The following is a 27,689-nucleotide window of genomic DNA, read 5'->3' as shown; positions in this document are numbered from 1 at the left end:
AAAGGGAGAAAGCAGTACCAGACCTGAAGCTGAGAAAATTCTGTATCTCTGCAGCCCTCAGGAGTGCATGCCATTCTTCACAGGGGCACGCAGCAGGTAATAAGCTGCCTTTTTTTTTTTTCCTCTTAGAATCACTTCTTACAAGTGAGCGACTTAACACACCCAGATTCATACACTGCAAGCCCAGGTTCTAACAAAGTGCAGAACTGGCAAAATAATTAATCGATTTACATGAAACTCTGAGTAATTCAGATTATTCTCAGGGAATGTGCCAACAAATATGGGGCAAGGAGGGGTGACATCTCACAAGCAAAGCACGATCAGCTTTCACTGCAGCAGTCACAACTGCCGTGCTGTTCTTCCAAACCAGCATCGTCAGAACTGCATGGAGCGTCTTGCGCCAAGCAGGGCAGTGAAACCGAGCCTGCCCTCCCTGTGACAGCCAGCAGCCCGACGGGACACGGCGGGCACGCACCCCCAGCACTGCTGGCTCTCAGGGGGTCCCTTCAGAGACGTGCTGCTCCTTATTTCCACCCGAGGCCTCCCATGGAAACCGCACGACTACGCATCGCACACCCAGTGTGGGAGACAGAAACACTCTGCTCTGCTCTTGTTTGTGTCCAGCAGACACGGGGGGAGCACGAAGCAGGTAAGCAGCAAGCGCATAAACGGAGAGGTGCTCAGGAGGCAACCTGCTTCCACCTCAGTCTCGCCCAGCCTGGCAGTGAGTTTCCTCCAACGTCAGTACTTAACAGAGACGGAGTTTCAAAGAGGAAGTTTCAGCCCAAACAGAGAACTTCTAGATTTGATTTTATTAAATGGGGGCAGGGGAAGCACAGACACTAAAAACTCACTTTTGTGTGTGTATTTTAGTACAAAGGAAAAGAAGGTGAATTTAAAAGCAAAACAAAGTGAAACTTGCATCTTACTTACGATAATCAGTGTGGATCTCATCTATTTCTTCCTCTGTCTGGTCCTTTGTGAAGATCAAGCTCTACAGAAATCACACAAATGTTTATTTACAGAAACAGAAAGATGATAAAAGCTACATATTTTAAAACTAGAGACTTAAAACTGAGAGAAGGATGAGCTGGTTTTCCCCCCATCAGCTCTTACCCCCAGACAGTAATATATATTCAAAGTACGTACACATGCCGTCTTGCTTTGCTTTCACAAAGCCAGCAGGACTAAGCCAAGCCACCCCATATAACACCCAGCATGTGTGGACCATAAAACATTTCCCAATACTGTGCAACACACACACTCCGAAAGTCACACAAGCATCATATGTCATGGGAAAAGAACTGGCGCTATTGCTGATACGGAAGCAAGGAATTTGCTAGCTAAATCCTAGAGAATTCTAGGAAGCAAAATATTCCCCACACTGCCATGGAGGGTCAAAATCCTCCAACATGACCAAGGGGAACATTTCTCAAGAATTTTTATTGCAATCAAAAAAATGCTCCTACTTCAATGGTTTGGACATAGAAACATCAGCAGTACACGAAGAACTGCCCAATGCAAATGAGTGGTATAAGAAAATCATCTTGATTGTAAGATGGTACACGCGAATTCCAACATGCAGTCTGGGAATTCCCATAGTAAAGTGACAGGCACACGTGTTCAGTGTCCACCCGACAACTTCTCCTAGCCACCCCCCTCTGAGAACAGAGATAATTAGCTTACATTTTCACCAGTTTTGTTACATTCAAGTTGAACCCGAATCTTCTCGTTCTTTTCCAGCTCTTTAACGACCTCTGCAACTGTTTGAAAACACAAGGAAGGGATCACTGAAAGAGGAGCTGTTAAAGAAAAAGATGTAACGGCACTGAATGAAACTACCATGAATTTAAAGCGCAAAGCGACAAACCGGTGTCAGCCCTCCAACAGCGCAACGCAGACTCCAGCCGCGGGCGAACCCAGGCGGTGTGGCTTCCCACCAGGTGTGGCTTCCCACCAGGTGTGGCTTCCCACCAGCGCTCGGCGGGCGCCTGCGCTCGCGGAGGAACCGCTCTGGTCTGCAGCGGCTGAGCAGCAGAGGCCGTGCCCCAGCCCGGGGACCAGGCGGCAGAGTCCGGAGCCATCGGCCTCGGTGCCTCGCAGCAAGCCGCACCGGGCTTGCCGGCAGCTGGCTCTTGGCCACCTCCTGGGCTGCTGCTCTCATCTTTGTATCAAATTCATGGGAAAATTTAGTCTTTTCAAATCATTTTTGAATGTTACTCTAGCGTACTGTAGATTTTCTGTGGTGCACAGGCATGTCTTTTACAAAAAGAGTTTCCATTTTATAATGTATCTTTAAAGGGAAGATAAAATAATGACATCTACTGTTTATCTAACTTTTACCTCCAACCAAGGCAACACAAAACTGTCGCAGGCTTACGTCCAAAACCCATAATCCAAAGATGAATTACAGCCTACTCCAACGGTTCAGTCGGACACCTCGGAAGCCTATAAACAGACGCAACTGCATGTGTCAACACTTGCACTACAGCCATGTTTTGTTTTGACATTCGCTTTTACAAATCTGTTTCTACACTTAATCATTTCCACAGAGCTACGAGGTAGCTACGGGTACTTATTAAAGCAAACACTTTCACTAGACAGTAAAGTAACCAGAGAACAAGAAGCTTATTAGGCTGTGGAGAAACAAAACCTGTTCAAAACTTGGTTTAAGCAAAACCCAGGAATTTGGCACCTCTGTTTCCTCAGCAGCTCAGATATTCATATTATACAGTGACCTTCGGTTCACTGCTACCACTGAAAACACACGTCTGCATCTTAAGTGCTAGTTTAATAATTCACCCTTTATAAAATTAGTTATTGGGCCAGAACTCCAGAGAAGTTCTGCACTATTTAGGGCAGACTAGCTAAAGCACAATGTAGCACACTGTGGAACTCTTCATTTAGCTCGGCTGGATGAAGGACGCCGAGAGAGAGTTGGTGCTGCTTCCCTCGCCCCGAGAGGCGAGTACCTCCCCGCGCCGTGCAGGGTAGCAGCGAGCCGCCTGCGCCGCACAGCTCCATTCGCAGCACGCCTGGGGCAGACACAGGGCTCCCGTCGGACCAGCGGCCGCCTGGCCCGCCAGCCTGGCCCGCTGCGGCGTGCCGTGCCGGCAGCAGTGTGGGCCAGCCCTGCAGCTCTCCCTCTCCCCGCGCCCAGAGCTGCCGCGGCTCCTGACCGGCCCGCGCTGCACTTGGCTTCAGAACTGCTCGGCTCCTCGCTAGGCATCGGGCGACGGCGCACCTCCACGACCTACAGCAGCTTTACATCTACTCCTGCCCCGGAGACCTCGGAGAGGGGCTTTGAGAGGGCTCGGTTAAATTTCCAAGATTAACATAAAATCATAGCTTGATTGAAATTCTGACACAAGCGCTGTTCTCACAGGCTTAAACAATAAATTCCTAAACTTCTACCGTTGCTGAAGTCAAACACAATCTTAACTCTGTGTGCTGGTTCTCATCCCAGAGACTTCCTGAAGTCCTAGAAAACAATTTTTGAAAGCATTTATGTTTATTTTGGGAAGTTCTTAGACATAAACCAAGCAGTGACGCTTGGCACCTAAATCACTTAGGCACTTAACCTTCTTGGTAAAGTCCTTAAAGCGGTTGAAGGAGCAAAATGAAAAAAGCAAACAGTGCTGGTTGCAAACGTGCTTTTCTCATACACTTGCTCCCACAATCCAAGCCAAGAGCTGGCAAGTGAAATCAAGATTTCCAAAAGCAGGAGCCTAAAGTTTGGCTGCTAAATTCATATTTATGTTCCTCAGTGACTGACCTTATTTCTCAAAAAACTCCACAGCTGGTGGTGCCGCCTGTTTAATGAAGAATTTGAACACCAGAAACATACTTCCTTTTTGAAGCACCACAGTAGAAGTTGCAGATGTTCACCATTTCTAACTATCTGACCATATATAAGACCACATGTACATGGAGTTAACATATGAGTTTTAATACTCACTTGAAATAAGAACTCCCCTATACTGTCAAATTAGTTAAAACAGACCTTAGGAATTAAGTGGTTTTTACTGTGTTTAAATTTGGCAGCCTTCCCAAGGGGCACCTCTCGCCCTCGGCCCCAGAGTATTCCCGTTATACATCAGCACTAAATGGCCAAGGTACAGTTTCGCTGTGCGTCTGCCGTGGTAACGCCGCTCGCCCACGGAGCCGCGGAACCCACAGAATCACAGAATAGTAGGGGTTGGCAGGGCCCTCTGTGGGTCACCCAGCCCAACCCCCTGCCCAAGCAGGGTCACCCAGAGCAGGCTGCACAGCACCGCGTCCAGGCGGGGCTTGAATATCTCCAGAGAAGGAGACTCCACAGCCTCCCTGGGCAGCCTGGGCCAGGGCTCCGTCACCCTCAGAGGGAAGAAGTTCTTCCTCATCTTCAGCTGGAGCTTCCTCTGCTCCAGTTTGTGCCCATTGCCCCTTGTCCTGTCACTGGGCACCACTGAAAAGAGCCTGGCCCCATCCTCCTGACACCCACCCCGCAGATATTTGTAAGCATTTCTAAGGTCCCCTCGCAGCCTTCTCTTCTTCAGGCTGAAGAAGCTGAACAAGCCCAGTTCCCGGCTGCACCAGGCTCGGCTCCCGGCTGCGCTGCGCTGCGCGCTCCTGCAGCTCCTGGCAGCCCGCTGCCAGCCAGGCCAAACCCGGTCTGTCGGTTTGTTTAAACAAACACAAAAACATCCAGAACTGTTTACAGCTTCTGGAAGAAATGTTGAATTGCGCTTCAGGACTTCAGTCTCTCTGTAAATGTGAAAATTAAAGAGCTCAAACTGAGGAGAGGAACAGTGTTTCTCAGCTCTCCACCTCCGCAGTAACTGAGCCCAGCTCGTGCCAGCAGCAGGACTGGCCGACGCTGCAGAGCTAGCAGGCAGCAAGCCCCAGCCTGAAACCAGGGCAGAACATGCAATGCCAGCTATAGGAGGGTTTCCAGGACGCTAACGGCTGCGCAGCTCCCGGGAGAGTCCTATCGGAACATGATCCTGCTAGAAATTCCTTGAAAAGGACTGTTGGCCATAAGCTTCTAATCAAATACAAAAATAATGTAACGCTAAGTCTGATGTCTGTCTCTCACCCACACACATCAGTGTATTTGTGCTGTTACTCCTATCACTTGCAGAACTGAACTGAGAGATGATAAATGAGACATCTTTAAGAAACATGCATGTTTTCATCTTGTATAAAATAGAATATACCAAGATGAGCTGAGACAGTTCTCCCTCTAGCTCATGCACGCTGTGCAAAACTTTAAAAATGCCCACACTGCCTACAAAACAGGCAGCACAAACACGCTACGCGGCTCCCACCCTGCCTGCGACAGACCCGGCATTTTCCAAGCATTAAGCCTGAGCACACGCAAACAGAACACAGTTTAAAGGAATTTTGTGTCGCACTCACATTAGAGACTAAAACACATTCTCCTTATCTGCTACAGCTGTTTAATGCTATACATAGTCTGAGTTTAATTATATAGTCTGAGTTGAATTGTATAAAATTGCTGTCACACACCTAAATTGCCAAACATTAACACTTTATTGATTCAAGCCTTACCTGTCATCTCCAGAAAGAAATCTAGTTTTCAAATTAAATCCCATAAAAACATAAAAGTCTCAGTGTTTAGAAAGAAGAGAACAAATTCAGAACAAAAAAAAAAAATTAATAATCCGTTCGCTTACTAAGAAGCTCAGGTATTTCCAATTTTTTGACTAAAAGCCTCGGGGTCTAATTTGGAGGCACTCATTGAAATGCAAAGTCAATAAAAACACACAACATGTTTCAGAAAAGAGTAAGTAAACCAGGCAGTATCAAAGGATTTTAGCACAAATTTACATCCTTCCTGGATACTTCCAGAGTATAGCATACATCTCTGGTTTTCATTAAATTTCCTTTTTTGCATTAATCTTGATTTATGTAAGAAAAATTCTTCCGGCTCCAGTTTTCCCAAGCACTCAAGCCAGCCTCACTCCTGCCCTGAGAGTGAAGAGAAGGAGAAATGCATACAAATAGTTTGCGACGGTAGCAACTTTCCTAGAATTTCTAACTTACCCGATTTGGGATTTAGAGAATCACACTGAGCGTTATACATGTGCACAAATTCTTGGTGTCTTTTAATGAGCTGCTGTCGGGTCCCGTGGGTAGACAGGCCGTGTTCCTTTAGTTTCTTCTTCAAATCACGATCAGAGAGCAAGTTGTAAACAACTTTAGACATAGGCTTCCTTTTGTGAGCAGAACTGCAAGAGGAAAAAGAAACAAACTTTAATTAATACATCTAGTAAGAATCAAAGCACTGACTTACATTTCACAGGGCATTTCACCCACTCTGAGTAAGAAATACTTGAAAGAACCATTGCAGCCATGACAGACACACAGCCAACGACACAGGGCGTCACAGACACAACGGCAACAGCTCTAGGAAGCCAGAACATTTTTTCCATCTACCACAAAGAATATTTCAAATGTGCAGAAAGCAATAGGTCTGATTTTCTTTAGGAAACGATGCAAACTCTACTGCTCGTGTAACAAGCAGTGTGGTTCCGTTTTAGTATTGCAGCAAAGGCCTCAGACTCACATCAGCAAACACAGCACTGCTCTTCTTCATCAGGATCAAACCTACGCTCGCTCTGAAGTCCAAGGGAAGCGTCCTGGGTTCAGACTGCTGAAACACAGCTTTGCCACCCAAGCACTCGCCATATCTAACCTGAACAGGTTTGAGAAGTTTTAAGACGACTAAAACCGCAAGCCAAAATTTAAATTAGGAGGTTTTTCACAGCTTTCTGGGAAAATGACTTCAAGATAGTCAGCCATGTACCTGAAAGCCAACACGCAGCTCCCATCTAACAGAAGGGTGGCTTGGCAATACAGAAAGTGACATTAAAGAGCATTAATAGTGCTCTTGGAACAGTAACATCTGAAACCAAAATCTACTCCTTCACACTGCCTTATGTCAGAAGAACTCAACGTTCCTGCCACAGCTAAGGAAAACATCTTAACTACAGGAAATTGCCGTAGAATATCCAAGTCCTACTAAAACTTTTGTCATCTAAAATTAGCAGAACAGTTTCCTTCTGCACAAATTAGCTCCGTCTTCCCTACGCCTCCTGGTGAAATACACTCAAACTAGCCAGCAAAGGTACCGAGATCCATCTACTGCCTCGCTCGTCTTCAACTTAATTTATCAGTTACAGAAGAACAGCATTTAGTTAGTTAGACACTTTTCTTCCTGCAGCAAAATAAAGTTTAGCTGCACTGCTCTAAATTACAGAGAAGTTAACAGTTTTCCATTGTGAAAGCAAAAGACTTATCTGAAAACTGTATTCAGCACTTTCAATTTACCACGTTGAAAATAAAATTCAAAGTTAAAAAAAAAATTATTTACTCTCAAATAGCCCCTCATACAGCATAGCTGGAAAAAAAGAGATGCATTACCACAATACACTCTTCAGGAAAAAACTTCTTTCAGATTCTTTTGGGAAATATAAAAAATTTCACTGAGTAATTAAATCTTCAGGAAGTCCTAAAAAAGCTTTGCATTATAACTCACCAGCAGCATGACCTAGAAGAGTGATGACAGCTTTGCGAGCAGACAGCTACGTGATAACAGTTCACAACAGTTTTGAAGCTTCATGGCGGTGGGGGTTTTCCCATCCTTGAGAAATGCAGTGTTTCTTTTGGGTTTTTTCCTTTTATTTTTGTTCTCTGTGAACATACACTTACCTGTTGTAATCATTCCTGCGCAGGTTTTGGGGACTAAAGTATCAGTTTGGCTGAAATACTGCTGAACTGTTAACATAGCATGCCTTGCGCTCCTAATCTGAGAAGAAACAGAGCTAAACTTCCTCCAAGAAGAACCAGAAATGTGCTCCTACTGGAACCCGAACAGCACTGCCACAAAACAAACAGATTGCCAAAAAGCCAGCGTTTAACACACAACAGCCAGTCCCTAGGGAGAAATATCTGGTATGATACTTTCTTAAGATCCAAGCAGTCTAGATAAAATAAGCACGGTTTAAAATTCTGCTGGGGACATGTCCGACATGTTTGACACCAAAGGAAGGTCTGGCTTTTATTTCCATTAATTAAGAACTGAGAAAACACTAAAAACATCTCAAATGAAAGTTAAAATGTAACATCAGATTTCAGTATTAATTTACCATTTATTCATCTTCAAAGTCCTTTAGTTTATAGATCGCATTCTACGCATGACTGGGCAAAATAAGAGCTTTAACATAAAATTACTTTCTAATTCAGGGTTCAGAGGAATTGGAAATAGAAGCATGCAGTAAGAGTCCCTCACAGTTCTTAAGTCTGATCATTAAAAATAATAATGGCCTAAATTTATGCTAGTAAGTAAAACAAACTGAAATCTACACTTCTGATGTGAATGTGGTGACCGTGACAAATTCTAGGGCAGAGGCATACAGGCAAAGGCACGCACTGATCCTACGGGAACTGAGATCTTAGAGAAACAACCTTGACTGGGGAACTTGAACAGAACGACAGCAAGCAGAGTAAGGTGGAATTTTTATTTTGTTAACTTGACAGCTAGCGAAGCAATTGTCTTTTGGCCCATCTGAATGGAGGGAAACAATTCCTTCACCAAGTGAAAAATGGGAAGCAGTGTTATCTGAATAGAATATTAATGCTAGTAAGCAGAAATGTCACGAGAATAATGTACAGACAAAGTTTCACTCCCTGTGTTGAATTTTTTAAAACACTGTCCAGTGTTTTCTTGCCACTAAAAGCCAAAAAGTAATTCTGCTGGAGATCCACGTATTTTCTTGAGAGGGGAAAATCACCACTATCATATTTATACAGTGATTTTAGAGTGATCTTTACAATAGGTAACCAATAAACAAACACAACCCACTGTATTATAACCCATCAACCAATATTTCTTATTCCAGCAGTGCAAAAAACCAGCTACATGCATATAAAAATTCTTACAGTTGTTTCTTACCTTCTGAGGCTGTCCTTCTTCTTGTCTCTGGTCAAGCAGCTATCCAGATGTTTGTTTATATATTGCTCGGGAATAGCAACCTCACAAACAGGACAATCCACTGAAAGCAAGGGAGAAGGAATTCACTAGCGTGTATGTTACAGCAAAGAGCAAACGTTTTCAGCAGAAAAGCTAACTGTCAATTGAAAAAAATGAAAATCCAGAATTCCAGATTTCTTTTTTTAAAAGATATGGCATGTCTATCCAGAATTTTCATTTTTAGCTCTCATTTTCATTCTACAAAACTTATTTCCCTCTGTAAGCAATATCAGAATGGCTCTCATCTTCCCTGCAGTCAGATGGAATGCAATGTCTGAAAACCTAGAATAACACACATACTACGTGGAAACCAAGGGGTTAACACAGCCATAAGCATATTTCCGTGCTAATGTTTTTATTTAGGAGCAAAATACTGCAGAAGTTAAAGGAAGCTGCTTCATTTTGATAGAAGAGCACAGCACCACCTTTATTCATGTTAACACGATATTCCCCATCTATGGCTGTCAACAGGACTGTCACCACAGGAGTTAACTCCTACGATCCGACCGTGCCTCATTTCTCAGTACAGATAACTAGATTCTGTGACTGGGGCTCAGAGGCTCAAACACTCTGTATGTGGTCCCACCCAACTCAGAATTCTTCCTGCACCATATTTCAAAAAGCACCTACAAACATCACCTGTAAAGACAGTCAAAAACCACAGACTTAAAATATTCGTCTTTAGCAATCACCTTATGTCAAAAACAAAAGGCTAACTTCAAATGAACAACACGAGATTCTTTAACTGACACCCTCTGCATTAGGGTGAGGGAAGTCAGTTACGATGGTAAAGACAAAACAAAAAAACAACCCATGAAAAATGCTGTGAAATGTTGTGGGAATAGAGAGTTACCCAGTAACACTGCTTTGCAATTCCTGACTCCCATGACATCATATTCTAATCAAAGGTTAAAAAAAAAAGTTGGGAGAGTAACATAGCACCACAGTTCTGAGCAGTCCATTATTGTATTTGAAGTTAACATTTCAATTCTTAACACAGGAACAAATAATACTTACCAAAACCACTTCAGCATTGCCTCTTGTCCAGTCTTTCATTTATACTGTTTGACCAACTACTTTGCATTTGTGGAAATAATTTCAAGGTCATGCATGTTCAGGGATTTAATAAGGTCATTAAATGGTAAGCAAGTGAAAATTTCAATTTTCAAGAATAAACCACTCAGGAATAAACGAGTGGTAAAATTTCATACAAGTTTTAAACTACCAACCAAGCAAGTCTGATGCACAGAACTAGTAAACGTAACTTCTGGCCAAGCTGATGCCACTTTCTCACGGCTACTTTTCTGACTGTATTACATCTTTAAGCAGTATTTACCCAGCTAATGAATAAAAATTAACTTCAGAGTTCCAGCTGAATAAATTGTTAAACAAAAGAACAGATAAATATGAGCTAATAAGAATCAGTATTGTACTTCTACATGGTCTTTTATTTTAATTTATGCTTTTAATTAGGTCAATAGGAAGGCTGCCATCATCTCAAAACTGACAGGATTCTGTCACTTTATTGCAGTTGATTAGTATAAATGGGCATTTTCGGGCTTCAAAATAAATTAATCTGAACGCTATAGAATTACAGAAGAATAAAGTAGATTTCTTTCCTCTGGAGAGTGTATGAACAGGGCTATTAACAAAACTGAAGCCACGATCATTCTGATCGCAGGTGCACCCCTCCAATAACCAACACATCACAAAATACCTTGCTTCTCTTCTTGTTCCTTGAGGATACAAGAGCAGAATGAACGGTGATGCTGTCTGTCTAGTCATTAAGGGGAAAGAGAACAGCAAAGGACCTCTCATTTTTTACTAAGTCTGGTGCAACTATTGTTTTTCTGGAGTTGTTACTCAAAGCAAAGGAATCTGTAAGTGTTGAACTCCATTTAATTACTTGGCATCAGCCCAAGCTTCAAGATGAATACGCTTGGAGCAGAGCTGTCCCACATGAACAGTCCAGTTCACCACAAAGCATCTGGGCATGCCAGTGCAGATCAGAACAACGTGGAGAAAGGAGATGAATGCCACGTACGGAGGTACTCTAATGCATGAAGCCAACCACAGCCACGGACTTGGGGAAGAGAAGAGGACAAAAACAAAAATTCAGCATCTCACCTTTCCTGACTACTTTTATTACAGATGTAGAAGGCTTTTCGTGACTTTTGGTGCACTCGGGACTCTCTCGTGATCCCACTTCATTGTCTTTACCATCAACCTCTGCAGAACTGCTGTAAAGGTTATGGTCTTCCTCAGTTTTGAAAATCTTCTGCTCTGTTCCTGCCAGGCTGTCTGCCTTTGCTGAGGTGCAAACTTTTTCCTTTTTCAAGAAACTGTCAATCACTGGCACCCCTTCTTTTAAAACTGGACAAGAAACAGGACTCCGAACGTGGCTTTTGCCAGCTGAATGTCTGCTACAGGCCAATGGAGATGAAATCAGTGGAGTATCCAAGACCAACTGGAACAGCTGTTGTCTAGAAGCATCCAGAAGACACCATGCAGTTAGCTACATTGGACAGGATTAACTTTTTCTCCGAGAATAAACCAGAACAGAAACAGATGGACCTTTTCCTCCATTCCCTCCTCCCTCTCCCCCTGCTCACATGCAGCACTTGGGAATTGGCTAGCCCACACGAACCAGGAGCACGCCAGCTGAGCCTCACCACGCTCTGCAGAATCCAAGAATTATCTTCCCCATTTTCAAACAAAGTAAATTATGTTTTGCAAATGTAATAAAATGCCTCTCAAAACATCACACGGAGCACAGTAAAGAACGAAAACTTTTCCCCCTTATTTGAAGATGGTAATGACCATTTCAAGCCAGAGTACTTCAAGCCCCGTGTCACACAGCTGTGACAGAGGCTCCTGAGCCACAGAGCTTAGCAGCAAGCATTGCCACTCTCCTCCTGGCCCTCCGTACAGCGGGTCTCCTTAGCACAGCTGCTCACTGCCCACCCAGCTGAGTGCAGCCCCACCAAGGGGGGGTTCCTACATGCCTGCCAGGTCTGGAGATCTAGCGTCAGGTAACCCGAACTATTTCGGTCATGCTTCGTCGATGATCAGCCAGAGAGCCCAAGCCCTCCATTCTTTTCTCATATAAAACAAGGGCAAAATATAACTGCCTCAAGAGCAGCCCACTTCAGCCTCCACTGGAACACCCTGCACCCATCTACGCATGCTTTACCCCCAAAGGTACTCCCTACCCTCCTCAGGACTAGCAAATGCCAAGACATGAGCTAAGCAGAAGTCTCTTCAAAGAGATAAACTTGTATTTTGTCGGTAGGAACACAGTAGCAGCAGAAGGCTCTTTCTCCTGTCTGTCTCATTAGTACTTTTAGCTTTGAGGTAATAGGAAGAATTACAAACTCAGAGTTGTCCTGCTCAGGCAACTGCATAAGATCTTAAAGACATGTTTTATTCCTACACCTGCCCCATGGGTTTTTGCAGAATCCTGTTTATTTTACTGTGTATTTTACACAGATTGAACTAAGATACATTAAGCCAGAGACTGCACCCTCGGCAGGGAGACAGCACAGCAGCGCAGCTCTCTCGCCTTCCCACAGACCCTGCGGTCCACTTCCACCCCTGCGTCGTCACAGGCAGAGGGAAGGCTTTCCCAGGTAACGCCAACAACAACAAACGGCACGTCCCACTCTTACCCACTACTGCTGTGACAAGAGCCCTTCACATCGCAGCAAAGGCCGCGTCGCCCAGCCAAAAGCGGCCAGCGGACGCACACGTGCGGCCATCAACCCACCTGCCTTGAACTCACGGCTCCGCCGTCCCTTGGCAACCTGCTCTGCGCTCCCTCGCGAGCCCTCCAGCAGTGCAAGGCCTGCCCAGCAGCCCCCCGGCTCCCCCCGACCTGCTGCCGCTCTCACCACCACCACTCGCCAAGCCCCAGCACCCCACCCAAAAAAAGAGGCAATCGCAAATTAAAAAAAAAAAACCTACCATCTACAAGCTCTGACAAACTGGGACAGCTTACAAAAAATGCAAGATCCCAAAAGGAATGGCCACATCTCTCTAGCGACGAACGGAGGGAGCAGGTTCACCCCCAAGAGACACCCTGTCCCCCGGTGCTGAGCGGGGTGGGGAGCCCCTTCCCCTCGCCCCTCTCTCTAGCAGGGTAACACGAGAGGGAGGGATGGCAACAGCGGTAGCTTTCGAGGACGCCGAGGAGTCCGAGCACCTCCAGATGGCAAGGCACGCTGTCCCTCCACCTCCCCGAGCCGCGGCTCTGCGCTCAGGGCACGGCGATGGTGCCAGCGCCTTCCAGAGACAAGCCCGATCTTGGCTCACACCAAGCGTCCCTCAGACACGAAGGCCTGGCCCCAGCAGACTGCAAGCAAGTCTGTAACACCAGAGAGCCCTCCTCCTTCCCATCTGCAGCACGCTGACTTCTCCAAGTGCTAGGACTTTTGCTACTGCCGTTGCGCAGCACGTGCACGCTCTTTATTTACATGCCATGGCTTTACACCTTCGACTGGGCAGCTCACTGCACCCGAGGTGACAACGCCTGTGACAGCAGAACAGCTGCGGGTCTTCAACCTGCAAAGTTTTTAACTCAGGAAGAATAAGGAACAGCCGAAATAATTTGGGTCACTATCCCTTTTCTGTAAAACCAGGGGAGGGAGAGGGGGACGGACACTGGGTGAGGTAGCTACGGAATGCGCGCTGCCGCTGAATTATTCCTGACAGCACTTCCAGGCAAACCTAAGGCCCGTAAGAAGCCCAAAGTGCAGCTACGCTCTCAGGTTTTACAGTTGAAGATGTTTCAGTGTAGGGTAACTACTTAGAAAACTTTCCAGTCTTTTAAGGTAAAGATTTTTCGTGTCTAAGAAAAACAAGTAGTTAAGAACCATCTGTACATATATCTTTTAAAAACAAGCTCATTCAAGTCACCAGGTAACCCCACAGTTCTCCCAGTTTAAGATACGTTCTTGGTGACCCACCACAACCACCGGCTCCGCACTGGTTATAGCCAGCCCAGTTTCAGGAGCCCCATTTGGGGTTTAAGTTTCCTGGATTACTGGATGTCACGACCACATCTGTCAGTGGGAATTCACATCTGTCCCAAGACTCTCCGACTTTCTGCAAACAAGTGCAATTAAGCGTGGCAGCAAAACTATGTTTTTCTGTCTGCTCATGCCTAGATATGGACTGGAAGTTTCGCAGGAGGTTAACTCCCCGGCTGACATGACACAGTGGCCTAGCTGCTGCTGGCGTAGGACCGGCCTCACGGGGAGCTCGGGAGCTAGCTGATGGGAGGACAAACAGGGGGCCTTCCCACAGCCCTGTCCCACTGCGGCTTCACCTTTGCTGGGTACAAGGGGTATATTTCACCCAGCACTACTGGAAAGGTCTGACAGCGCATCGCCGTTAGCAGCAGTAACTGGCAGACAAAGTATCTCATCTTACTGCCCATAAATGCCCAGCATTCTTCAGCTTAAAGGTAACAAACCATAGGCTGAGAAGCCTTGTCACACCGCAGATGGTTACACTCCACAGTCGGGTTCAAAAGCCAACAAGCTAGTTGCCTTTTATTCCTAACACACTTAGGCAAAGTTTAATCCTTAAAAGGATGCAGCTGGGTGTTCTACCAGAGATGTACCTTTTTTTAATGTTTTATCCCCTTTTTGAACAAGCTATTTATTTTCTGGTTACGTGAAAAACATCTATTTCTTCAGACTCCTCCAGATTTCCATACAGGCAGCCTGCCATTACAGTAGCTAATCAAAGTCAACACGTAGTATTATCATATTATTCTTTTGGCTGTTAAGCAACCATTCTTACACAAAAGCCCAGCATCCTATGCTCCAGCAAGCTAAATTCTGCATGGCTCAGATAACATAAAACAGATCCATTAATGCAATCATTTGGCATCATATCAGTTCAGTTCTCCCATAAAATAATGACGCACCAAAACGCAAAAATACCTGAACAATCAGCCAGTTGCCTATATTCATTGACTTCATCTAGAGAACACAACCGATCTCCCTCATCTTTTCAGTGTATTTTCTGTTGCTTCTGAGAGCTCATCCTCTTGCCAAAGCAACACATTCTACTATTTGTAACCACCAATTACGTCTGTTTATTTTTCCACAACATGCACTCACTAGCTAAAATGTATTTCCCAGTGTGTTCACGTTAGCTGACAGCACTCCTAAAATTCAGGCTTCACGTCAGTTGGATCTTTTCACCAGACTTACAACTGCCTCCTGTACCTTTTTCTCAGCACTGCTTTCTCAGAAGTACCACAATAGCACAGCTTACAGTGCCCCGAACTCTCCGACGCAGAGACGTCAGTAGTCCGATCTGCCCCTCAGCAAGGCGACCAGGCCAGAGCGCGTGTTTGGAGCTGAGCCTGGACCCGAGACGGGCTGCAAACCCGAGCACGGGGCAGCAGAGCTATTCTGAATGCTGATGAAGGCGGAGGGAGGAAGGCAGCTCCGAGGCCAGCAGCGGCAGACACACAGCAGAAGGCTCAGAGTGCAGAGATCAGCATTTTCACACTGCATCCCGTACGGAAGGACGGACTGCTGAACGCGGGAGGGTTGCTCGGGAGCTGGCAGAGCGGACTGCTGACATAGAAGACCACCTCACTTCAAACACAAGTTGTTTGTATTTGCAGGAAGGCAGCGAGAACAGAGAAATCTTCTGAACAGAAATTTCAGGGTCTGTAATAGCAGTTGTCTCAATATAATATGATCTGGTATGAAACAGAGAGAGAAACTGGAAAAGCAATACAAAACCCAAAATCTACCCTAACAATCACTCGATAAGAAAGGTTGCTTTAATCACACCATTGGTCTACAAACAATCACACGGAGTTTTTCCTCATACTGAAGGACAGAGACTTATGAACAGACTTTCCGAAGGGATCTGACTTTGGCACAGAATCAATGGAAAGAACACTAGGACGAGAATATGAGAACTTGTTTGCCAAAACACACATGAAATCTCTGTATGCCTTTTTTTTTGGTGGGAAAATACAGAAAATGCTAGTACTAAATTCAAAAGAGGAGAGAACAGCCCCAGCCTGGCTTTTCCCAGAACGTGGTACTTTGGGCCCGCTGAGCAGCTTCACTGGCCATGTGATGACATCTAGTGGCCCTGCCAGATGGACACCCCAAAGCCGGGCACCCCAAAGCCAGGCACCCTGGGACAGAAGAGCCGGAGCACCACGGGCACTCCTCGCACAGCCCTGGGCTCACCAACGGTACCTTTATCAACTGCCGCTCCCCTCCCTCAACCCCAGAGCAAACTACTCAAACTTCTCGTTATTCACAGAAAATGATAGTTATTGGAGCGGTTCAGACAAGCATGACTAGACTGGAAGATTCGTCCGTCATTCAAAGACAGCCAGCAGAGTCAAGAGAAAGCATGCAGCTGATGGAGAGTTCCACCCCCTACCATCACAGAATCCCAGAATCCCAGCATGGCAGGGGTTGGCAGGGCCCTCTGTGGGTCACCCAGCCCAACCCCCTGCCCAAGCAGGGTCACCCAGAGCAGGCTGCACAGCACCGCGTCCAGGGGGGTCTGGAATATCTCCAGAGAAGGAGACTCCACAGCCTCCCTGGGCAGCCTGGGCCAGGGCTCCGGCACCCTCAGAGGGAAGAAGTTCTTCCTCGGGTTCAGCTGGAGCTTCCTCTGCTTCAGTTTGTGCCCGTTGCCAGACAGACTGTCCAGCTCACCTAGATACGGATTCTACTGGGAAACCTCGGGACAACACTATTTTCAAAAAACTCTGCGTTTTGGATGCGGTTTTCAACATTATCTGTTACACTCTGAAGAATTTACCACAGACTACTGTCAGCTCTGAAAGGTTTTAGCAGACACAGCCGACAGACCTCAGTTTAAGAGCACAAGCAGCAGCCTCTAAAGGCTGAAAGACGAATCAACAAGGTGTTAGTGAGTCCCAGCACCCACTGCTATAACCACTACCCAAATCCTCCTCTGAGACCCACCCTCTTTAATCCCTGGCTTGGGCTAGGGCAGGGAGTTACGCTTCTTTCAGTTTAACTAAAAATGGACAGCCATCTTAACACACTGTGCACAGCATCCTCTCTCTGCCAGGCATGCTTTAATAACAGTATAAACATCTTGCGATCTTTTTTTCCTGCAGACCTGCAAAAAAAATTTCGAAGTCCTCCTTCATCAACATCCTGGTTGCCATTTTATGGTCTGTTTTCTTCTCCCTTGCCAAAGCAGCTATGAAGCAGAGAAAGTAGGTGGGAATCTAGTGCTTCCACATCAATAAATTCTGGAGAAGAGACGGGGTCGTGAATCTTCCTAGGAAGAGCTCACACAGGACAGTCCTAGCTGTACTAAGTGACAAATTCTCTCCTTGAAATTCCTCCTGCACTCCTCCTGGAAGTTTAATCCGTGTGTTAGAAATGACAGTACCTCCTCTCTCAAGCACTCGGAGTGGATGTGTTTGTTCCTCTGACTCACTAGCTGTCAAGTAACCTCAATTAGAAAACTAAGATACAAACTTGAAAGTAAAATTTTTTTTTTCTTCCCTATGTATCAAAAATAGCACAGATCACTTTCAGGAAGGACTAGTTTTCTACCTGTGTAAGTGTAATTGTCATTTCTATTGCTAAATTTCCTAACTAGGTGATGCAGAAAATGACTTTATTTACCAAAATAATGTCTTTATTAGAGAACAACTAAATTGATTTCAAAACAACCCCAAAACCTTACATTTATTTTTGAGGACACTGGCCTCGCTGCAACTGATAAAAATATAGTCCATAAAGGGACGATGGCACAAACGGCACTCCCTGCCTGGCTCTCCTGACCTGGCCAGGGGATCAACTCTGCCTGCAAAGCACAGCACAAGCAGCAGCGAGCAAGCCGAGCGAAGGCTGCGCTCTCCCTGCCAGGAGCCCACGGGCATAACTGACCGGAGCAACGCACTCCCTCGACTCCTGCACTGCTCCCGAGCTGCCTGCACCCCTCAGCACAGGGCAGTCAGAATTCAGACCGACTGAGGCCTGTTCAGAACTGCTCCTCTGCCCTGCCACACAGGGTATAACGTCACTGGGCCGCAACGAACGACATCATCTTCGCTTTTACTGGGAAACGTCGGACTCCACCGCCTCTGCAGGACTGCTCCCAGGACACCAGTGACTGAGCACAAACGATCACGGAGGCTCCAATTCTGCAAACACTTGTGCACAAGCTAAATGCTGAGCAGAAATATCAATGGGATCAGCACTCAGGGCTGTTTAGAATGATTTCCATTCCACGCACGCACTGACCTTGTAGCACAGCTTTTACTTTGCTAAGTACTACCAACATTAACATTTTTCTTCCCTACAGGCCTGACTTAAGAAGTGTTCGCATTTTGTGAAATACTGAAAAGATTCAAGACCCAATTTTCCTAAGCCCTAAACTACCCGAGGCTCAAAGTCAAGGCAGGACGGACCTGAAGAGCTAAGCAGGTTTCAAAAACAGCGCCTGGACTTTGGATTTGTTTTGGGGAGGAAACCTGCGGAAGCAGGGGAAGGAGACCAAAAACTTGTCCTGCACCAACATCGCCAGGGCAGAAGCCAACAATGCTCTTACGACTTCATGATGCTCGTAACACTCTGCAGGCAAGTGGTGTTCCCCTCGAACTCAGGACCACCACAGAGTAAACGCAATCCCACGCTGAGAGAGGCACGAACGCCGGCTGCCCAGCAGCTGAAGCAACACAAGATTTACTCGCTATCTGTATTCCTCTTACTCCTCTGCCTTATTAAAGCAGTTCTCCTAGCCATTTGTCATCGTGCCTTCCCTACCGACACCCAGAAAGCAGCCTGCACTGGCTCTCTCCCACCGTACCCCCGACCCGGTGCGGAACAGGACACTACAGTTTTTGCCTTATTGATCTAACTTATGTTGGGAAATTGACTGAACTCCAAGTCACAAAAGGAAAGATCATTAACCTGCTCTGACTGGTAAGATTTATACTGATCCATTAAAGCAGTCAAAAAAAATTAACGCTAAGATTCAATATCATAATGGATCCAAGTCAGCACTACTTGTTCCCTACAAAATTAAGACATTACCAAATAAAAAGTAATCCATTTATCACTAGGAAACACCAAAGACAGAGTTCAAGCTAAAATTATGGAACCATAGAATTTCAATTCTTCAAATAAAATAAATTCAATCTAATAGTGAACATACAGAAGATTAGATCTTCATCACACAAAAACTCTCTCAAGAAACAAAGCTGTAAACTGAACTATGCTTCCTATCACTTATGAAGCCAAGAATCTCATTGACTTCAAGCTCCAAGTTCATTTCAGAGAAAAAGATGATAGCGTATTTGTCTCCCATAGACACAGGAATACCTACAAAATACCTAGCAAGCCACTGAGCTGCTTCTAATCAAAAGAAAGCAGAGAGATAACACGAGAAATCTCATGCATCTAATGTGGCAAGGGCTTACCAAGTCATGCTTATTCTGTTGTTCCTGTCTTTCAACAGGATGAGGAGATCAAAAATGAATTAAAAATGAACAGAAAAGCAGATGAGAAATCCAGGTGAAAGCACAGTACTCCATTACTTCTCTTATCCAGGAAAATTCACATTTGTGGTCCCTCAATACCTACGTTTTCCCCATCCAGTGACTTCACCAAGATAATTCTCTTGCAAGTTGACCATTACCACTGGACAAAATCTCTGTTCAGAATTTCCCCTGCACACATAGGGAGGATCTTGGAAGAAAATCTTCATGAGCATTATTTTCCCTGTAGAATCCTGACACATACGCTTAACTTCCTACATGTTGGAAGAGACTGTAACTTACAGAGCAGCTAACCAGAAGCAAAACCAAAATAAACTTACACAACCCCAACACACCACCTGAGCACACAGCAACCTCCAGCCAGGAATTTGAAGGATCTTCCTAAAAACGTAAATGTTCATTTCTGACAACATTTCTGTGACACCACAATTTTTTTTGCTCAGTCCTCACACTGCTCCTTGCTCCACTCCTCTACAAGGACTCCTGACATGGTCAAAGTCACATCTGCCTTTCCAAACCAGAGATTGTATTAATAAAATTACAGTATACCTTGCAGAATTAAAGCTCTTTACTAGTTCATCTAATGTCCGGTTATTTTTCAGGTCAGATTCCGAGACTGCCTATTAAAAAAAGAAAGACAGACAAGGGGAGAAAAAAAGAAAGAAAAATAACACACATTCAAATGCAGTGAAAACAAATACCCAGAAAACATTCAAGTGATCAATAATTTATTTCTTGGATCAATGCCTCAGCCATCCCCCACTAAATTGCTATGTGAATGAAGATGCATAAAGTGTAAACATTTTTTCATGAAAAATATCTCAAACTAAAATAACTGCCCAAGAACTGTAAATCTGGGAAATAATAGGTAATAGACAGAAATGAAGCATAAAGCTAAAGCAGCAAAATCCAGCGTACCCAGTCTTCAACAATGCTTTATTGTAGCCCGGTTCTCATTATTCTGAAAACCAAACCAAGGATCCCATGAACGTGATAAGAACCTTAAGCAACAAGGCATGAAAACCGATGAAGGGAAATGTTAATCTTTTGAATGATTATGGAACGAAAATAGGAATTATGAGATGGCTTTGTACATTCAAGTCATTCTTTTTAAACAATCTCTGATTTTTATTTCGCTGGCTGTCTCTCTCTGCTCTTCTTTTTTACAAAGATTTTATTAGTCTTGCTCATATCAATACCTGTGATTTTTACGAAGGCAGCAGTAAAATGTACTCCATCAAGTAGTCTGCACTTGTTTGAATGTTTAAAAACTGGCAAAGCTACAAATAGATCTGTTCTCCAGTCTTGAAAAGTCCAGTCTGGTTCACGCTTTAGAAACACAGAGGAAAATCACTTCCATTTTGCCAATATTCCTGAAGCACCATTTATTGTTTTTAGGCAGCCTACCATTTTCAGGAGTTCAATAAAGCCCAATAGGCTTAAGATTAAATGTTAGATTAAGACCTAGAATAAACTGCACTCTGTGTTCTTTAATCAAAAAACACCTTCAACTCAGATCATAATAATCACCCACCTGCAGAGCAGGCTGAACCTGCCTCTGGTGCTTTTCACATTCAGCTGAATTCTCATGGCAAACACCTCCTCTCCCTGGTGCGTAACATAGTCCCCTCACCCCCAAAAAGGCTACACAGTAGAGTCAGGGAGTTTCAGGACTAGCTGGTCTGGGGACATTTCTAAAGACTCCCTGAAAGACGAAGCAAGACCACCCAAGCACAGAAAATTTAAGTGCTTAAATTTCAGCACTCATGTTTTAAATAACCTCCCTGGCAGTGTTCAAGGCCAGGTTGGATGGAGCTCTGAGCAGCCTGGTCTGGTGGAAGATGTCCCTGCTCATGGCAGGGGGTTGGAACCAGATGATCTTTAAGGTCCCCTCCAACCCAAACCTTTCCATGATTCTATGAAATGACAGTGTGCTTTAACAAATGAGGAGGCAACGTTCAATGTTTCACAACAGATTATATACACAGCTCTGAGCCAAAACCCAGGTTTGATGTTCCATCTACTTCTGCCTATGCTGACAGAAGTGTAGCTCTGAAATAGGAGAATTCCAGTTGTAAGAGCACTCCACTTTGCCCAAAGAGCTGCTGACCAAGAGGAAAGGTGGCAATATATGACCTGAATTAATTATTTTGCACAGTCCAAAGGGAAACAGTCCTGAGATTCGCCAAAGAATAAACAAAAAAACAAGCTGAGGAAAAGCAAAACACTTACCACACAGCACGTTGGACACTGAGTTTTGTAGGACAAAAACTTGCGTATACAAAGGGAACAATCTGGAAAAAGGAAATACGTTATTTTTAGACAGACATTCTTCCAACCGCAGTTCAGCATCCTTAGTAGTATATTTTCGCTTTGTGCAATGTATGCAAACTATTCCACAACAGACCAATATTGAAAGTACACCTTTTTTCCACAGAATTAATAATACCACTGTAGCAAAACAGTTCTGTATTTTATGCAAGCACCTTTCAACACTTAATCTCAGTCCCTCTGTCTAAAGCAGTTGTTTACTTTTGCTTCTTTAATGCAAGAGAAGAAAACCTTAGTCTGCTACCACTACTAAACGCCATGTGTTTGCACTGCTCGCTCCCCCACCACCGCTTTTTTTGTGGTGACTAATGTTAGATTGCTTTCAACTTCCTGCAGAGCCCCAGACAAACTCTCTATCCCCTCTTTTTCCCCAGGTGCTTCTTCCCCTTTCCAAAACAATGCCAACCTGTCCTTGAGGAGAGAAGGCTAAAAAGGACGGGAAACAGCACTGAACACCGAGAGGCAGCTTAAATGTTTCCTAGGAAAAGCAAGACGTATCATCATCACAGGCTGCTTCAGTAGACTCCTTGCTGAAATATGCCATGAGCTTCATTTTGTCACAGTAAATCCCTGAAATTATCCTACTTTCTCTACTTATCTGTAAGCTTTCATAACCACTTCAATATATAAAAAGTTTCATCACTCTCCAGCAAAAGACATCCACTTATGAGATCATTATCGGGCAGTCTCAGCACTTCACCCATTCAGCAACAGCTACCTAAGCAGATGGGTTTCAAAGACTCTCTGTGAGGGAGTCCGAAAAGCAGCAGGAACATTGATGCACTCATTCAACACTTAAAACTGCAAATCCATCCAAATACTCAAAAATTACATTATGTAGTAAGATATGATATGGGGGAAGGAATCCATAAAAAAAAAAAGAAACAAATTTTAACTGCATGAACATGAATCAGCTTACAGATCCAGCCTGCCAACATCCGACAGCCAGTCACCTTCAGTGAGCAACGCGACCTATGTTTGCAGCCTCCACTACTCACAGCCAGGGCAGCTGAAGCATGTTCAAGGACAATAAATCACACAAGCCCTTAGTCTTAACGTCCATGCCTAGGGGTGGCTCTGGGCCCATGCAGAGAGGACAACAGCCTCACCATTCTCTGTCCCCAGCCCCTTCCCTCCCGCTCGCCTACTCTTCCTACGGGAGAAACAGCCCCACCATGGCTCAGGTCTCAGCCTGCCACCCCTGGGGTAACAAAACAGGTCTCTGTCTGGTGTAGATGGCACGTACACCAAGAATTAAATGGTGCCACAAAGTTCACTTCCATCAGCACCAACAGACCAAACCCACCCATAAAACCACGTCTACCCAACTCATTATAAGACTCAGCTGCAGCACTGTATTTCAGGATGCAGGAGAGAATCCCAAAGTATGAATTTAGGCTGACAACCATGACTGGATGCTTAATGACAATGACACAACAAAAGTATACAAGTCTCTGCCAGCAAATAACCATCTCTGTTGGGTTTAAACTGGAGGTAGCAAGGTTGTGATAAGAAAGAGGAATAAGACAAGCTTGACACGAGAAAAGCCAGCAGTGCCATAACTGACACACCACACATCGAAGACCACAGGTGGTTTTTCAAGTGAGCAAGCCACTCTGAAACCTGCTAGGCTGGCAGCATAGTAGTGATTTCAATGCAGATTTAAAGAAAGGAAAATCCTGCCTGACAAGAAAGATCTCCCTCCAACAGCTACAGCAACTTCTGTATGAATAAGTCAAATGGACCCAGGCTCCCGTGCCCACCTTCCAAGCTATGCTGGCCCCAGGCCAGGGCTGCACAGCCGCACTCACTGAGCTGTGCTTGGGATACAGGCTCCGACCGTGGCACGCTGCAGGGTCACCGGGGCTGGCGGCTGCTCCCAGCACCGGCTCCGTCCCTTGCTGGAGGGTGGCAGAGGCCACAGCGTGCAGAGCTCAGCCACCGCCTGCCGCCAGCCCCTGGCCAGTTCCAGCGCCCGGGTGCCCCGGGAGAGCGGCACGCTGTAACGGCCCGGGCCAGCAGCCGTGCCCACGAGCAGCAGCGCTGGCAGCTCAGTCTCTCACCCACCTCAGCGTGAACGGACCGAGTCTGTCCTCTTAGACTGAAAGAGCAATAAATCTCAGGGCCACACTCACTCTGTCCCGGTGAGGTGTCCAGATTAGAGAAGACCTTCATCTTCAGATGCTCTTATTATGTGAAAGAAATACGAATGGCACATCTATTCTGTCACTAAAGATACAACCCGAAGCACTGTGAAAGTTAAACAGCTACTGTCAAGAGAGCTACTGAATGCTACCAGTCACCCAAGAATGAGCAGAGGAGGAATTTTAAGTGGCTATAGGTGCAAACAGATTACAGAGATGTCTAGAAGAGCTGTAATAGATCATTCAGAGAAACAGAAAAAAAATTTGCAAGCGAATGTATTTTACTTTCATCTCTTCACAGATAATCACTCATTAGTGGCAGAGGGCTTTTTGCTCCAATTGTACAGTCTCAATGGACTGAAGAGATTACACAGAGACAACCGAGCAGAAAACACTTCAAGAAATCCTGATTTATTGTAGAAAACAGGCTTTCTGCAGTTTGCAAGGGGAATTTAAATGTGTAAGCCATTACAAAAAGCTGGTAGACAGATTCCTTTCAAAGTTAAGGGCCTCTGAACCCAGCTGTGTCACAGGTAGGCTGTAACACCACCCATGCTAGAAAATTTCCAGTGCGTCCCACCAGAAATATGCTGTTTTCAACGGTGAGAGTTTTGCCAAGCTAAACTAAATTTCACTGCCAGACTACACCGTCCTCCTTCATGTAAGGAAGGGGAAGTGCTATAGTTTCTGAACGAAACAATTATAAGCACTTATTTTTAACGTGAGAAAAGGCAACGTACTTCCCCCGAATCTGACTTCCAGTAAACTGCTTTGCTACCACATTCCTGCACATATCAGCCCGAGGCAGACAGAGCAGCACAGAAAATTTTAGCTCATAACACTTAATGCTCTCTGCCATACAGCTCTCCATTTTGTTCCACCCTCAAAATGTTAGGAAAGATATTTAAATGAAGAATTATAGGAATAGGTGGCGTTTCAGTGGTTTAATCCAGACGACACGTGTTTGTGTTGTCAGAAGGTTGCAGCCTTGTTGTGTTGTTGGACTAGATGATGCACAGAGGTCCCTTCCAACCCCTGTGATTCTGCAGCTGCACAAGGAAAGGTTGCTGGCTGCTTCACAGCTTTCAGCACAGCTCCTCAGAGGCAAACGTCCTTGCTGGCTAAGCTGCGAGTGGAAGAGCTACATGTTTGCTAAAGGAAGTAAAGGACTGGTAATCTCTGCTCTACATGCCAGTAAATAATCAATGCTCAAATGATGACTTGTCTCTGAAGGACTAAAGAAGAAGACTCTTCTCTGAGGACATTTTTCAATAGTTTTCTGTCACTCGGCCAAGGTGCAAGAGGATTTTGCCAGCCCATCGGGCCCACGAGGTAATTCTCCAGTCTTATGCTTCCTCGGAAAGATGTACAAAGACCAAATCATTCACTCAAAATTTCACCTCCTTCGGCCTTACCTGCTTGCCTTCACCTCTCAACTGAATGACAAGTCAGGCTTAAACGGAGCCACAGGGCCAAGCACACTCCCACTGCAGCCACCTGGAACGCGCAGCAAGGTGCACTCATGGTGAAATATGTTAATTCCAAATGCCACAAAGTCGCAGGACAGAGGGCAGAACGACCTCACCACCCCTCTACTGACTTGCCACAAACACCCCATTTACCTCGGCTCCTACTCCAGCAATTTTTATTAAAACTGCTGTTTCTCTGCAACTTTTACTAAAACTCAAGTAAATTTCAACTGCAACCACCGAGTCATAGAATCACGGAATGGTTTGGGTTGGAAGGGACCTGAAAGCTCATCTGGTTCCAACCCCCCTGCCATGAGCAGGGACCCCTTCCACCAGCCCAGGGTGCTCAGAGCCCCATCCAACCTGGCCTTGAACCCTGCCAGGGAGGGGGCAGCCACAGCTTCTCTGGGCAGCCTGGGCCAGGGCCTCACCACCCTCATGGGGAAGAATTTCTCCCTAATATCTCATCTAAATCTGCCCTCTTCTAGTTTAGAGCCAATAGCGACGCGTTAGCTGACACCCCACAAAACACGTTCACCCCGGGGCAGGCGGCACAGCGTCACGACGAGCAGGGAGCAGCAGTGCTGCGCTGCCCGCGGTGAGCTGGCGCAGTCAGCCCGGCAGCCAGGGGCAGGGGACGGGCCCCGAGAGCCCGGCAGGCCGAGCGCGAGCAGAGGCCCTGCTCCGAGCCGTACTCACAGTTGTGCGAACACTGCGGAATCATCACGGCGATGCTGAAGTAGTCGAAGCAGATCCCGCAGCGCAGCAAGTCGTCCACCGCCTGCAACGGGAAGCCCAGGTCAGCCGGCGGGGCACGGCCCAGCTCTGGGCGTCCCGCCCGCGGTGCCGGGGGGGGGTACGACCGACAGCACCGGGGCCGGGCTGGGCCGCACGACGAGGCCCGGAGGAGCGGCCCGGGCCCCGGGCCCGCCGCCGGCAAGAGCCGCCCAGGGCCTCCCCCGCCCCGCCGACACCCCATCCGCCATCTCTCCCGGGCTCCCGCCTCGCCTCACGCACCTTCAGCGGGGACAGGCTGGCCGGCCACGGCGGCTCGGGCAGCGGCAGCGCCAGGGCCATGGCGGCACGGCCCCACCCCCGCCTCGCCTCACGCCCGGCCCGGCCCGGCGCGGCCCGCGGCCACTCCAAATCCCCCGCGCTGCGCCCCGCGCGCCGCGCCCGGGCCGCGCTTCCGGCGGCGCCGCGGCTGCCGGGAGCTGCAGTGCGGGGGCGGGGCCTGCCGCCTCGCGGGGCCGCGCGGGCTCCGCGGCGCCTCAGGCGCGGCCCCGCTGACGGGCGCCGAGCCCCAGCGAGCAAGGAGCCCTCCGAGCCGCCCGGGGGACGGCTGGCGGACGCGCCATTGCCTGTCCCGCTGGCGTTTCATCGAACCCCCGCCTGGGAAATTCTAAAATCCCGAGGGTGCGCGTGGGCTGAAGCGAATTTTCATCACCCAGGGCAGCGTGAGGCGATTTTTCAGCACGCAGGGCATCAGCCGCCAGGCACTTGCGGTGCCCTCCCGCCCGTTTCAGCGCGCCCGCGGCAGCCGCCTCGCAGCAGAGGCACCCCCAGAGCCCCCGGAATGGCGGCGCTGGTCTGGTCGGCCTCCCGCGGGCGCAGTCCTCAGCCGCGGGGACGAGCTGTTCGCTGGGGGGGGCAAAGGAGATGTGGCCCTGAGGGATCCCGCAGGCCGCACGGGAGGGCCTAGGCCCGCAGCGCCCAGATGATGTACATTTAAAAAACATCACATGCCCCGCGTCGGTGAGGCTTGGGGAGCAGGAGCCCTGGCTCCCTCCCCTCCGGCAGCCAGCCTGTCCCGCTGCTCACCGTCAGCCCCCTTCTCTGCTTCTCCGTGCAGGTGTGCGTCAGCCCTTTGCTATGGGAACGACCTTCTGCAGGGACACAGGGCACAGGGCTGCGCGGGGTTGCCGTGGAAACGGGCATCATCACCATCACCTCTGTCCCCAGCATGGCCAGGTCTGGCTCTTTGATTTCCGCAGAGGGGACATCACAAAACCCAGGCTAAAAATACGTGGCCTCACGGAGGAAAAACAGAAGCGGGTAGCAGCGATGGCGGCTGGGTACTGCCAGGGTGGCCTGAGAAGGTGTAAGAAGTGCCTGGGAGTTCGGGGAATGAGCACATTGCCAGAGTCGCGTGGGATAAAGTCACAGAACAGCTG

General features: G+C 46.8%; 1 protein-coding gene across 5 annotated transcripts in view; it reads right to left on the bottom strand.

The window, feature by feature from the left end:
- RAD18 (RAD18 E3 ubiquitin protein ligase) overlaps positions 1-26,639 on the bottom strand; it is a 56,767-nt gene extending 30,128 nt beyond the window's left edge. For 2 of the 5 annotated variants that reach the window (XM_075432986.1, XM_075432987.1), the window contains exons 1-9: positions 26,533-26,637; positions 26,215-26,296; positions 21,804-21,865; positions 20,121-20,191; positions 11,165-11,520; positions 8,960-9,059; positions 6,049-6,233; positions 1,687-1,763; positions 934-994 (exon numbers count right to left, since the gene is read on the bottom strand). In XM_075432986.1, the coding sequence (XP_075289101.1) occupies positions 934-994; positions 1,687-1,763; positions 6,049-6,233; positions 8,960-9,059; positions 11,165-11,520; positions 20,121-20,191; positions 21,804-21,865; positions 26,215-26,296; positions 26,533-26,592 (1,054 nt within the window). In that variant the 5' untranslated portion in view covers positions 26,593-26,637. Of the gene's footprint in view, positions 1-933; positions 995-1,686; positions 1,764-6,048; positions 6,234-8,959; positions 9,060-11,164; positions 11,521-20,120; positions 20,192-21,803; positions 21,866-26,214; positions 26,297-26,532 lie in introns of all 5 variants that reach the window. The other 3 variants (XM_075432988.1, XM_075432989.1, XM_075432990.1) reach the window with 2 other exon arrangements.
- Between the last annotated feature and the right edge of the window lie 1,050 nt (positions 26,640-27,689).

This window comes from Opisthocomus hoazin, chromosome 11, assembly GCF_030867145.1.
Source record: "Opisthocomus hoazin isolate bOpiHoa1 chromosome 11, bOpiHoa1.hap1, whole genome shotgun sequence".
Lineage (NCBI taxonomy): Eukaryota > Metazoa > Chordata > Aves > Opisthocomiformes > Opisthocomidae > Opisthocomus > Opisthocomus hoazin.
This window is presented reverse-complemented; position numbering and strand designations above follow the sequence as displayed.